The sequence below is a fragment of the Eleginops maclovinus genome, chromosome 22 (assembly GCF_036324505.1).
Source record: "Eleginops maclovinus isolate JMC-PN-2008 ecotype Puerto Natales chromosome 22, JC_Emac_rtc_rv5, whole genome shotgun sequence".
In the NCBI taxonomy this organism is placed as follows: Eukaryota; Metazoa; Chordata; class Actinopteri; order Perciformes; family Eleginopidae; genus Eleginops; species Eleginops maclovinus.
In genome coordinates this window covers 5,428,776-5,442,303 of record NC_086370.1, presented here as the reverse complement: position 1 = coordinate 5,442,303, position 13,528 = coordinate 5,428,776, and the positions used below count along the sequence as shown (strand labels likewise).

At 38.2% G+C, this 13,528-nt stretch overlaps 1 protein-coding gene across 1 annotated transcript in view; it reads left to right on the top strand.

Moving 5' to 3' along the window:
• The first annotated feature begins 8,053 nt into the window (after window positions 1-8,053).
• Window positions 8,054-13,528, top strand: part of b3gat2 (beta-1,3-glucuronyltransferase 2 (glucuronosyltransferase S)) — a 38,507-nt gene continuing 33,032 nt past the window's right edge. Inside the window, exon 1 of the mRNA XM_063874256.1 lies at window positions 8,054-9,057. Coding sequence (XP_063730326.1) covers window positions 8,524-9,057 — 534 coding nt within the window. The 5' untranslated portion in view covers window positions 8,054-8,523. The remainder of the gene's footprint in view (window positions 9,058-13,528) is intronic.

Genomic DNA, 13,528 nt, shown 5'->3' with positions numbered 1-13,528 from the left:
TGACATTGGAATTTCTGATGACATCACACCCGGTGCAGGTAATTCAATCATAATTCTGCATTTACTAAAACATTCAAAGGAGTGTGAACCAATTCTGAATTCTTTAGATGAATACAGTAACCATTGTTGTAGTGACAAACTTAAAACCACATTAACTGTGTGTACACATTCATTCACAGCTATTTAGCAAGGTTAGTGTGCTTTCCATTTAGCAATGCTTTTTTCAGGAAAAGCTAATTACATAATCAATAAGTCCCAGCAGCATTACCAACATACAATGAATGAAAGGGAATAGTCTTTGAACAAATAATAACTTGAAATAGCCGTCCCTACATTTGAGAAGCAAATGTGTAATAACAGGATTCCTTTAAGCCTCCTGCTGCTGAGTTCATGTTCAAATATTCGACACAGTAACTGATGAAGATGACAGCCCATTTTGATGTGGTAAATATGCTGATTTAGGGTCAGAACTTTTAAATTAATGTTATTACTTGTGGATTTGTTGTTTAAAACAAACAATGTAGCTGCTACTAGCGGTTTAAGTGTGGAGCTGTTATGGAAGTTGAGTTGCAAAAGTTGCTAGCTGATCAAGTTCACACTGTTGTGCTTATATACTAGGACATACTAGGCTGTATGTGGACATACAGCCTAGTATGTCCACATACAGCCTAGTATGTCCACCAACTTTATCTAAAATTGAATAGAAATGTGAAGATTTTTTTTCACACACACACATTAAAACAAGTTCAAGTGTTTAGGTCTGTTTATGGATACAATCTGTCATATTATGTCCACTATCAGATTTAGCTTTGGCTAACGAGTTCATTAATAGCTCTGCCACTGTTATGCCTGCTCAGTCACTCTTTTTATTTTATGGTTACGTTATTGCGTGCCAAATTGACTTAAACCAAAAAAATGACGAGGCTTAACCTAATTAGGCTAACTTGCTAACGTGAGCTTATTTAATAATATCTCCGGAGCTGTGGTCAATGTGCTCAGTCACTGTTCTGATTTCATAGTTGCATTACTTCAGACTAAAATTAGCCCAGCAAAAGATGCACAGTGTATGTTTATATATATATATATATCCAATACTAACTTCATGGAATATGTAATAATGGCATGCACACACACACAGTGGTGCTGTGATTCTAAAGAGAAGGTCTGAAGCTAATAGTGCACCTATTGCCAGTGATTCAAGGTTAACCAAACAGCAGTGCCTGTTTGAGGGATTTCCCTGAACTTGCTTGACAAATGGCTTGCAGAGTTACAGCCATCACTGTCAGAACACAGCTCCGGGTACAGCATTTGTTTGCTAGTCCAGCCATTTGTTGTACACAATGGAAAAACCAGGCTGCGAGCCATCTGAGAGTGTCTGGGAACAGTGTGGATTGTATAGTGCTGTGGTGTGTGTGTCCAGAATAAATCAAGAGAGAGTGATGTTTTGCTGCCTTCATATTCAGGTCGTAAATAAGTACTCTTCGAATTGTTACTACACTACTAGGGGTTTTGTTTGTGTGTGTTTGTTTTCTAGACTCTCTATAATGGACTGTTCCCTTAAACTGTACTGCTATCTTGAAGAATTTAAGTCCTTGTTTCGACTGGGACACAGCGCCTTAGGCACAGGAACGAGGCAGGACGTCTTCTACAGCACAGAGACCCTGAAGACTCATGATGAAGACTCAGGGTCATGATGAAAACATGAAGACTCAGCAGGCTTCATTGACTGTAGCGAGGCTATTTAAATATTCTGTGTTTGTGCAGGATATCGTGTGTCACGCTGAAGGCGATCTCTCTGACCAGTCGGTTGTTTGCAGCGTTTCATTTCCAATTCTAGCATCGACTCAGGAGCTTAGAACATTGCCCGAGGCTGAACTACAAAAAGGACCTGGTCTTTTCAGGGCGAGTCGAACTGAGAAGCGCTGTATCATGCAACGATATAACTGGGCCCTCTTGACTTATGTAATGCTATTTCCATTAAATGTCAAGCAGCGCCAACTTTCCCATCATGCTGCAGAATGTATCGCTACCCACCAACCTGTAGAAGGGCAGAAACATATTTCTATGCTAATGGTGTTGACAAATGTGTTGGGATCCGGTTGCCATTTTGAGTAGATTTGTAATACCCTCCCTGAATTGAATTGTACTGTGAATTAGCATAAAGTTGCATTTTCAGCCGTGATTCATGTGCACATCCAGCCCAGGCGCTCTTGTTAGTTGGTTCTGGCATTTCTTCATCTGGTCTGACTCCAAACACTTGCAGGATGTTTTTCCACCAGTAAGCATCAATCTTCCCCCTCCTCCTCTAACTGCTCTTTTTCTTTCCCCACTCATTTGGTCTTTCTCTCTTTCTGTCTCATTTGCTTTAATATATTCATTATTTGCTCTTTTCTTATAGTTACCCTACAGACAGTGCTTTCTCTTTTACACTTTCCATCGTTCTTCTTCCATATCAGCTCTAAGTTTCAAGGTTTCAAGGTTTTATTGGTCATATGCACAGCAGATACAGCGTATATGTTGGCAATGAAAATCTTATGTCGCGTGCTCCTCCAACAACTCAACATGCATGGTGCAAAAGATAAATAAAGTAGTGCAAAAAGAGAGAAGAATATTTACAATATTAACAATAAAGATTTGAGGATGTGAAATATATACATATGTGGAATACATTGAAAGTATTTAAACACTTTACACTGTTGAATGAGGAGGTATGGACAGATGCATATATTATGTATAGCAGATGTATATGGCAGATATGTACAATATATAGATATGTGTACTATAAACAGAAGAATATTATAACAGTGAGGTGCCTTCAGGGTTGTACAGTAAACTTCCTCATAATTTACACATGAAATTACCAACACATTCCCAATTTGATATGGGTCGTTAATTCAGTTTAGATATTCGAAATACGGCTGAATGAAGGATTTTCTGATGAAGACTTACAATACCATCATGGTTTTAGGTGCATTCTTCAGAGTTGTTTACACCACTTTTGGAATATACGTTTCAATATGGTTCTTTACCCATATTAGCAACACACAGCCTCTTGCCTGCTCGCTCCGTGTGTTGTACACACAAACCTACTAACATAGCCCCAACTTGCTCCCGATGTTCTGTATGAAAGGATGTGAATGGGTGAATAAGGGCTTGTACATTTAAAGCGCTTTAAGGATTCATAAAGCCTGGATTAAGTGCTATATAATGGCTTTCCATTTACCATGTACAGCAGTACATAATGTTTCTGAAGCAGAACTGGTTGTGACAGAAAGGTAGTATCTGCTGTTATGATTATGTTCTGTATTCTAATTATTCACACTTGGAACCTGCCAATTATTTTCAAGGAAGCAGTTCTTTCAGTTGTCATTCATATTTACACACTGATCATTTACACAGTAGGTGACAAGCCAGTGTGACAAGAGATGGACAGGTGTGACAAAAGGAGAGAGCGAAATAAGATTTTGTCAAAGATTGATGGAGCAGGGAAGGATTTGACGCTGGACTGACATGACGAGTGCAACCTCTAATGGAAGGATTAAAGCGGGCAGTGAGTACATTTGTTGTGGTACCATGGCATACACAGAGAGGATGTAGTTGTTGATTAATTCCAATGACTCAAACATGATTTGGCTTGCTGCTACGACTTAGTCTCAACATGAAAAACAGTCAGTTATTGCTACGCAAAAAGTTTCCAAACCGTTGATTATATGGTGTCGAACATTTTCCAAGATTTCCAGTTCTTAGAGCAATCTCCTCTTTAGAAGCTCCTGTTTCTAATTTTCTAAATACATTACAAATGCTGTCCTTCCTCTGTGTAAGCTACATATGTTTGAGTATTGTCAATTAAAAGGATCTCATTAAAAGCACACTGCAATATTTGATGAGAGAAAGGACATGCAATCTAACTTGATAAATGCATATTTTTCTTTTGTTAAACTGTCTTTGGCTCTGTTGCTGCTGTAGCAAATTTAAATTTCCCCTCTGTGGGACGAATAAAAGGATTCTGATTCTGATTAAAGCATCTCAATTTAATACTGGACTAGAGCCCGCGGTGCAATTTGTTATCACCACATCAGTCTCCTAATCTACTCATTAAGTAGCCTATTACTTGGTTTAAAACATTCACCCAAATCAATGAGCATTAGTTTGATATGAAGTCTCCTGAAGTAATTTGTTGGAAGTGCCAAACATAGTGCTTTAAAAGTACTGCCAGTAAACATAATCTTTTCCCCAGGCTGTTACTTAATCCAGGCTGTTTTAAAGCTGCTTTCATCCAGTTAAATTATGAACTTGTTTGCCTGCAATTAGTTTGGTGTGAACTGACTCCATTAGCGAGGCAGAGGGATTTCTCTCCGCTTTCCTCCTGACAGATCTCCTGATCCGCAGTGTGTGCCTAATTAACCATCAATGATTAGCTCCATCTGAAGTGGAGAACAGCAGTAAGCCTGGATTTGGTAAGGTTTCTGGAACCTCTGAATGGATCCACAATGGACCAATGATCCCATGCTGTACATTAATACTACTTTGTATAGTCAGATAGACGCAAGAAACAGGAGAATCTACACTGTACAAACAAAGAATGGTGTTCTTTTTTTATTATAACAAAGTTTTTTAGGTTGTAGTATTATTTATTTAAATGACTTCCATCATGCAAAAATAATTTAATAATGCCGATTGTGTGGTTAACGTTGGAGTTTGATTCAATAGCTTACACATTATTTTACTACCTTTTATGATTTAATTTCTCTGTGCTGCTCAACCCCAACACTGCACTGAAGAATGTCCGAACACTGTACCACCTTTAACCACACAGTAAATAGTGTAGGTACATGCTTTCAAAGCAGGCAGGGCCTTACCCTATCCCACGACTCTAAAAGGTGCAAGGTACCTTTATCAATGCAACTTCAAAAATGTTTTGAAACTCTGTATGAAGAATATTTTGATTTAGCAAAATAACGTAAATGTACAATGAACATAAATAATTAAGAAAACATTTAATTAACTTTTAGTAATATTGCAGTAAAAGGGGTTAGTACTGCTGATAATAATGTTGGAAGTTGATTCCATAATTTACTGTGCGAACATAGGTCTTTACTATTGAAGAAATGCTATTTGTGCCATATAATTAACATGAAATTACCATACACAATTACAAAGTTGCATTTAAAATAAAAAACACTCATAAAAATGTTGTTTTACTTACTAAAGAAACACCATATTGCCATATCATTAACAAAAAGTTACTTTATACATTACAAATACAAAATATACAAAAGAAACATGAAAAATGTTTGGCTTTCATAGAAACACTCTTTTGGCCTCATTAACTAACATGCACATACCATGTGCAATACATTGTTTTGCTTTTAAATTAAAAAAACATTCACTATAATAACTTCAGAAGGTATTTTTCTATTGTAATACCTACTGTTTTTGTCATAAAAAATAAAAGAGGTTATATATGTCCCTATAACTTCCTCCCCAGTAATGTCCGATCTGCCACGACTTTCAAATACTTAAAAACAAACTCACCTTTTCACTCATAATCAATAATCCTCTAACCCCTCGCCCCTATTCCACCTGGGTTAACAGTTATTTGTTTTTAACTTTTGTTAGTTTTCTTTAATTGCTTGTAAAGTGCTTTAAGCACCAGGAATAGCGCTATATGAATAACATGTATTACAACAAACTACACAAGAGAAGTACAAAAAAAAACATTCCAGAATATCTGCCACTCAGGAGACACACTGCAGGGCTAAAAGTGAAGCCAAGCTGAAGTGTCTTAAATATATATTTCCTCTAATCTCCAGCAGGGGGGGCGAATTCACTGGCTGGAAAGTGAGAGAGAAAAAGAGTGAGGGTGAAACAAGAGTCAGGCTGTGTAGAAGTCCATGAGAAAATGACATCACAATACAATGCTTTTAGCTGACGCTCCAAACCAAAGCGACCCAGATACACTTCAATACCGTAGACATGCCTACTTCCCACCTAATTCAATATTCAATTGTATTGTTTACTTTTATTTTCACTGAGTGAGTGGGGGTTTGAATACACTGGTTTCGGAATTTCAACATGTTACAAAGTTTTATTTTATTACAAATAAGAAAAAGATACCACCAACTTGTGTTAATGACACAGAAAAAGATAAGATGTACCTTTATTAATCCCTGTGGGGACATTTCAGTATAGAACAACAGTTGAGGCAAAACAGTTGCCATTATATTATATTTTTGTTATCTTTGACTATAGTGAAACTTAAGCCTGGAAATGGGATGACAGGCAGCAGAGGACCACAGGTCGCACTCGAACAACAATTTATTTTGTCACCTAATTTGGATTTCCAACACCTCTTTTTGTCCCAAACACCTGTCCACCACACCATATTTCAAAGCCTAATCTCAGCATCTTCATGAGTATCGAGTCATTTAAGTCCCGTCACATTTATTTGTTTGAAAAAAATAGGCTAAAGACCTTTAAGTGCTCTTTTTGTCCCAAGACATTTTACTGTTACATTAGAATGAATCCGAAATCTGAGAAAAAGACATTGTGAGAGACTGGAATCAACGCTTTCTTTAAATTCTGCTTCCATGAACATTTGCAATTTCATACATTTCTGTAAATCAACTAATCTATTTAATGACTCAGCGCGTACTTCAGTTTAGCATGTATACCACAAATCTTCAATCTTCCTGCATGTTTCCTGAAATCCAGTAAAGTCAAGAATAACTTAGAGTAAAGATAGTATATAGAACAAGGGATCTCTAAATGGTTCTAAAGAGCAGAACCTAGGGCTGCAATTAACAATGTGTTCCATCAGTCAGATTGCTATTTAATTAATCTCTTTTGGGGTAATAAAGGTTACTTTAAACGGGTATTATTTTACAATGACTAGTTATCTGTAAACACATGTAATCACTAACCTAATCTGAGTATCAACAAATAGAAGTTATGTACAAGGTTACTTTCCTTTACTTTTGAAATACCTCAGTATCAAATGCAATGCAAAACAAACCAAGCGAAAACAAATATCAATAAGTCCAACTACAGATCCCTGTGGTTGACAAAGCAGAAAATAAAATCTGCTTCTTTTAAAGGAGACAGAATTGGCATCATTGTAGTTTAATATACAGTATATGGATTCAGAGCACCAACACTTTTAACAAATCAGCTGCACTCCCTTAACTGTCCAGAAGAATAACCACAGCAAATACAGTCAGGAACAAGGCCTAAGGACTCAAGTTTTTTTGAAATAAGTATGTATAACTATTTCAATCTCTGAATGCCACATGCAGAACTAAAAGAAGCTATGGGTTCACTGAGAGTTGTCTCACTTGGTGTTGTGAGAGTGAAGTGTCCTTATGTGCACACATGTGCTTCATAATTTATGATTCTATGTTTAAAAATGTATTGTAACATTGTAATCCTGATAGTATATTTCTTTGTTTTAACTGTAAGGGAATACAGTGATCTTTTCTGTTCATCCTGATTCTGTAACAGCGTTATCCATTACTCCCCGAGCCTGACCATGGTCTGTGACGTTCTGCCTGGTTCTGACGACTATTCCAAGATCCCAAAATGTGCCGTTTAGTCAAATCATCACAACTAATTACAAATATTTACTATATGCAATGTATAATGTTTTTGCAATACATATTTATCTATGCTTGCGAGTTAACTTCTTTAAATACATCTTTGCTAAACTGTGGACCTTATTTGAAGTGATATCTTTTCATCATTTGGTCCTGATATTTGAACAAATTATTTGTTTTCGGTTATTGTCTTGAGAATAAACTGCGTAATATAAGATGGAGTGATCAATTTCCGAAATGAAATATGCCTTGTGTTATGAGCATGGGGACCCAAGGAACTCTCCTAAGGAGCCCTGGAGCTATCTGCAATTTTCGTTATTAAACATTTGACAAACAGTATGAGATAGGACTCTCTCTCTCTCTGCACCTCTTTGTCTGAGCCTCTCTATCAGCCCCCCGCCCCCATCGTTCTCTGCTCTGCTCTCTCCCTCCCCAGATTCTCTCCTCTATTCCGTCTCTCCTCCTCGCTGTGCACCTGCTCCTCCCTCCTGTCTGATTATCCTCACACTCAGAGCAGGGCTCCGTCCCCGCCAAGTGATGCTCCGAGGCGGCACTCATCGGTGGCTTCTCACCGCCCGCTGCACGGAGGACCTCTCCGCTCCGGCTGGTTTTTCTCCTCTGGAAATACGCGCTGAAGGACGACACAACATGGGAATGTAACCGGGCTCATGAGTGAGCTGGAGGAGGGTCGGACGACGAAGAAGCACTTAAGTCCCATTCGAGAGGAGAGGAGAGGAAAGAGGAGGAGGGGGAGTCCAGGGAAACGGTCCCGCTGGGACGGGGGAACGAAGCGGAAGGTTTTACGTTGTTTTGAATGAACCTATTTGTGCTGTTTGGTTGAGGGCATCAAGGGATTTAAACGAAGGGTTCTTGGAGTGTCGGTCCTCTGTTTGTGATGGAGTGAGCAGCCTACGGTAACTTCAGCCTCGCCATGAAATCAGTGTTTTTCAGCCGCTTCTTCATCCTGCTGCCCTGGGTCCTGATTGTCATCATCATGATCGATATCGACAGTAAAAGGGCGATCCGGACTCCAGGAGTCGGACGGAGCGGGAGGGTTCAGCGGGCTGCCCGGACCGGAACACCGGGGGGGACCGGCACCAAGAACCAGTCCGCTCTCCCGGTTATCTACGCCATCACTCCGACTTACACCCGTCCGGTGCAGAAAGCAGAGCTCACCCGTCTGTCCCACGCCTTCCGGCAGGTGCCCCGGCTACACTGGATCGTAGTGGAGGACTCGACCACTAACACCGAGCTGGTGGCGCGCTTCTTGGGGCGGTGCGGTGTGCCATACACGCACCTGCACGTGTTCACTCCCCGCAGGTTCAAGCGCACCGGGATGCCACGCGCCACTGAACAGAGAAATGTGGCTCTAACGTGGCTCCGTCAGCATCGAAACAGGCGGGACATCGGGGTGGTGTTCTTCGCCGATGATGACAACACATACAGCCTCGAGCTGTTTGAGGAGGTAAGCGACATTCTGTCACACTCAGTCCCCTGTGTTGTGTTGTCAGCCCTGCTCAGCTCCAAAGAGTATCATGGGAGTTAAACTTATGCCCTTTAACGTTAGCTGCAAGCTAGTTTTTAAAGTTAGGAGTTAAAATGTACATTTGTTTAGTTTAAAAACACGAGTTTGAAACATACACATGAAGTTTAAGATTCTTAAGTCAACACATTAAATAAATAAAAATAGCTTTTGTAAAATTAGTACAAAAAGTAGCAAAATAAACGCAACAAATAAAAATCAATGGTACTCTTGAAAGAAAGCGTGACCATGCACCTTTTTCCGTTATAGTGTCATACTTAACAATCATTAATATTGATGCATTAATTAGCCAACAGCATTGTAATGTTGTAACATTTGATCTGCCAAAAGTTACAGTTCATCCATGTCCACTTGATACAGGCTCCAACAGGGAGACAATCTCCACAGACCCCCTGGTAAAAGATGTTTAGGCCTATATAACCTGCCTGTTTTAATTAGAAAAAGGCTTGAGTTGTATTATGAGTTGTTGTTTTTTTGGCTGCTTTAAGTGTATGGGCTGTGCCTTCTTATATCAGTAGCCACTCCCTGTGAGCTCTGTTGTGTCAACCAGGCTGTCCCAACTCAATTTTTTGATTAGCCGGGAGGTATGCGTTGGCTTCAGGATGTCAAATATGGAGATTTCTCAGATGAATATCATATCAAACAGAATATACTTGGGTGTTTGACTGATAAAACAAGAGAATTAAATAAATGACCTTTGAGAAACTGAAAAATGTTTCACTATTTTCTCTCATTTCATAGACCAATCAGAGAAACGATCTTGTAAATGATCGGCAGATGATTTGAAAAGGAATAATTGTTAGTTTCAGGAAAATTGTACTTAACATACTTTACTACATTTATTTTCTAAATGGACATAATTGTTAGAACCCACTACAAAACAGCCCTGCACACCCTGCTAAATTATCTTATATATTTAAAAGCGTTTGAGAACCCTTTTTTCCATTTCATCAGCACTTTGAGTTTAAATGGACTGTGTCCCCCTTTTCCTGCTACTTTTGTTCAGCGCTCCAACCATTATGCTGCTCAGGAACAGCCTTTGTTAGACTGTCCCTTAAATGTGATTGCTTCAAAGGAATTCAAACATTGGATTCCGAGTTGTTTCATGCTTATGGGAGCCCACTGGAGCCTTATTTAAAGCCCTGGGAGGCAATGGACCCAATTGTTTAAAAAGCGCTTTTAGAAGCGCAACCCGAGCGCTCTCGAGTTGTCATTAAAGCAATGTATTCTAGTAATAAAATAACAGAAACGTTATAAACTCTTGGTTTGGAGTGACATGTGAGAGAAAGAATGGATGAAGAGTAAGAGAGGAATACTGACAAAAATAATTGATGGACATTCTGGTGTTTGGGGTGTTTTGGTACAACAGGGGGACCAGTTCTTTAAAAACATTGTGTCACCACCACTGCTGTTTATTTTTCCACTGATCCACAAGAATTAATAGGCAGAACTGTGTGTGTGTGTGTGTGTGTGTGTTTAGCTGGAGTCTATAAAGCTGAGTTGACCAACATGCTTGATGATATGCCAGTATATCAACCTGGTTGATACCTCAGTGTACTGTAACTCAAGTCAATTTATATCTGAGAATGCATTTCTGTGAGGTAATATAGGTATCTTCTTTCACATCGAACCGCCGCAGCCACGCTCCAAGACCCCATTCTATTGACGTCCAGATAATGTAGAAAGACTAGCTCCCGAAACAACAAAACATCTTCTCGCTCTCATAAACACTCTGAAAGAATATTCTCTGATTTCTGATTGCTCCCTCTGATTACTGCCTTTCAATGATAGCCAGCCACAATTCTTAAATTACTGTAATTTTCAAACAATAATAAAATGTTCAGAATTCAAAACATAAATTGTGTGCACTGGATAATACAGTGAGGTACTAAATAGTTTTGCATTTTACTGGCCCTTTGTAGGGTACAAATGGTTTGTTTGCATTATAACATGTTTAGTCAAAAAGGCTTTTTCTTCTTCTTTTGAATACAGTCTGAGTTTAGAAATGTGTTCTGAAAAATAGCAGGATTAACCAAAGTCACATTTACATAATAGGGCAATTTATTTGCAATCTTCAGCTTTTATTTTTTTCACATTGGTTAGTTCTGACTCGAGAAGAGCATGTCTCATCAGGAGAGACAATGGACACAGGATAAAAGCAGTCAAAAAAGGGTTTATTTTGACCATCCATTCACACTGGACTTTTTTTGTTTGATTTATAATGTGTAGGAACTTTCTTTTTGTCCTAAAGATAGTTTTGAACCAGTGTGTCAGTTAACACAATACAGAGTTAGAGCCACCATCACAAAAGCTGCAGAATACTTTTCTTTACTTTTAGGTATTGATTAGAAAATGCAATATATTTATTTTAACACAGATCATATTTTCTTTAACCAACAACATGATTAGAAGTGCGATATGTAACGTCTGTAGCATTATACTATACGAGTCAAATATCACGGCCGCTGACGACCTTGACCTGAACTCTGTATGACGTTCGATTAATGTTTGCTAGAGGGGGGTACGACTTTAACCGTTTTTATGCTTCTTCTCGCCTCTTTTGAACATGAAGTAAAACAACTTTATTGTTTATACCTTGTAAAAAAAGAAAATATATCTTTGTCAACATGTTCAATAAATTTACTTAAAAAAGAATACTGCTAAAAACTGATAACTGATAATGACGTGATCGGGTTGATAACAGTCCAAGTGTGGGCACCAAACTTAGTCTGGGTAGGTGCAAAGTCCATCATACTAAGCTAAATTCATAGACAAATGTCTGTCCATAAAATATTTGTATTAAAGAAATTAATACTTTAAGCTTCAGGCTAAATAAATGAAACCTTAATTAGACTAATATATAGAGTTTAGATGGTTTTTTTTCCTCCGTTGCTTCCCTGAATGCATCACTATTGTAAATTGTCAGCATAGAGTGGTTCAGTAATGACGTATTTTTGAAGGCCGACCTGGAAATTTGCCTTCCCTCCCTCTACAAAAAGCAAAAGGATTGTTGCCTTGGATTTTGGAATATTGCAGAAAACAAGATATTTTTATAACAAACCATAAAGATACTTACAAACTTTTCTTAATAGGATTTATTTCTACATATTAACCCAACTTTTAATATTTGAAGCATAAAAGCACCTTATTTCAGGTATCCATCCTACAACAAGTTCAGCAAACAATTTAATTTGAGACGTGGGAACCTGAATTTGTAAACTGTGAACTCTTTTCTAGGTTTTAGTACTCATTCCTGCACCACTCTTGTGAACCCAGTGTGGTGTAACTTACATTACCTTGAAGCTGCCTTCGTTTTCATTGTTTTCCATCCTGCTCAAAGAGTGCTATGATCCAAAATTCTTTCAACCTTGACCTCGACCTTTGAAAGTACAACCAATGACAAAAATCAGCTGTATGAAGCAGGGGAAGTACCCATAGTAACAGATGGGCAAATCTTTCACAATGAGACGGCAGCTTTCCTCATAGTCTCAGGAAATTATTTCTTGCTTGCTTCTCAGTGTAAAAGCATCTCTTTGATTTGTTGATAGCACACCCTTTCCTCCTGCCTTTTCCATTACCCAGCTCTGTGCAGGTAATGGCCTGTCGTAAAAAGATAATAAGCTGTCATACGGCAGTAATAACCTGAGGGAAGTGTGTGAAGGCTTTAGACTGATGACAGTTACTGTGCTTATTGTGGGTGGCAGCTTCATATTTACAAAACGTATGTTGTTGCAAGAAGAAGAATATTGATATTTTTGCAAATCAAATATTATTTTACTGTGGCTTTGCAATAATAATTCTTGATTAGTAGTTAGAGTTATGGGTCTCCATGACAGGAAAAATAATCCACAGTCCTTGTCTTGTTTTATGTCCCTTGGGCCTTGAGGATTATAGCAACAAATAACTAGTACAACACACGGCATGTGAGTAATATCCAATAAAATACATTGGAAGTGTTTTAAAAAATACACAAGACACTTATTTACTGAGGACTTTACATTTCTCCAACAATAAATACATATGTGTCATCTTCCAATAGCTATCTTGAAATATTACAATCACTTTTCATACAAAGGGTAACATAAAGTGCTGCACAAACCCAAAATAAAATCAATACTACCCAGCCCTTTCCAGGTAATTAATACCAATTAACACATTACTTTGTGATGTATAAAAATACTTAAAACAAATATAAATCAAATAATACAGGACTGAATAAAAATAAAATAAATGCCAATAAAACAAAACTGATTAAATACATAAGTACAGCACGGTTTCTGGTTTTAATGTTCCTATTACATATGTTTACAGTAATTTGTTACAGTGTATGATTAAAAGTCCAGTACCAGAAGACCTGAGGGTTCTATAGGGTTCATAGGTTAAAAGCAGATCT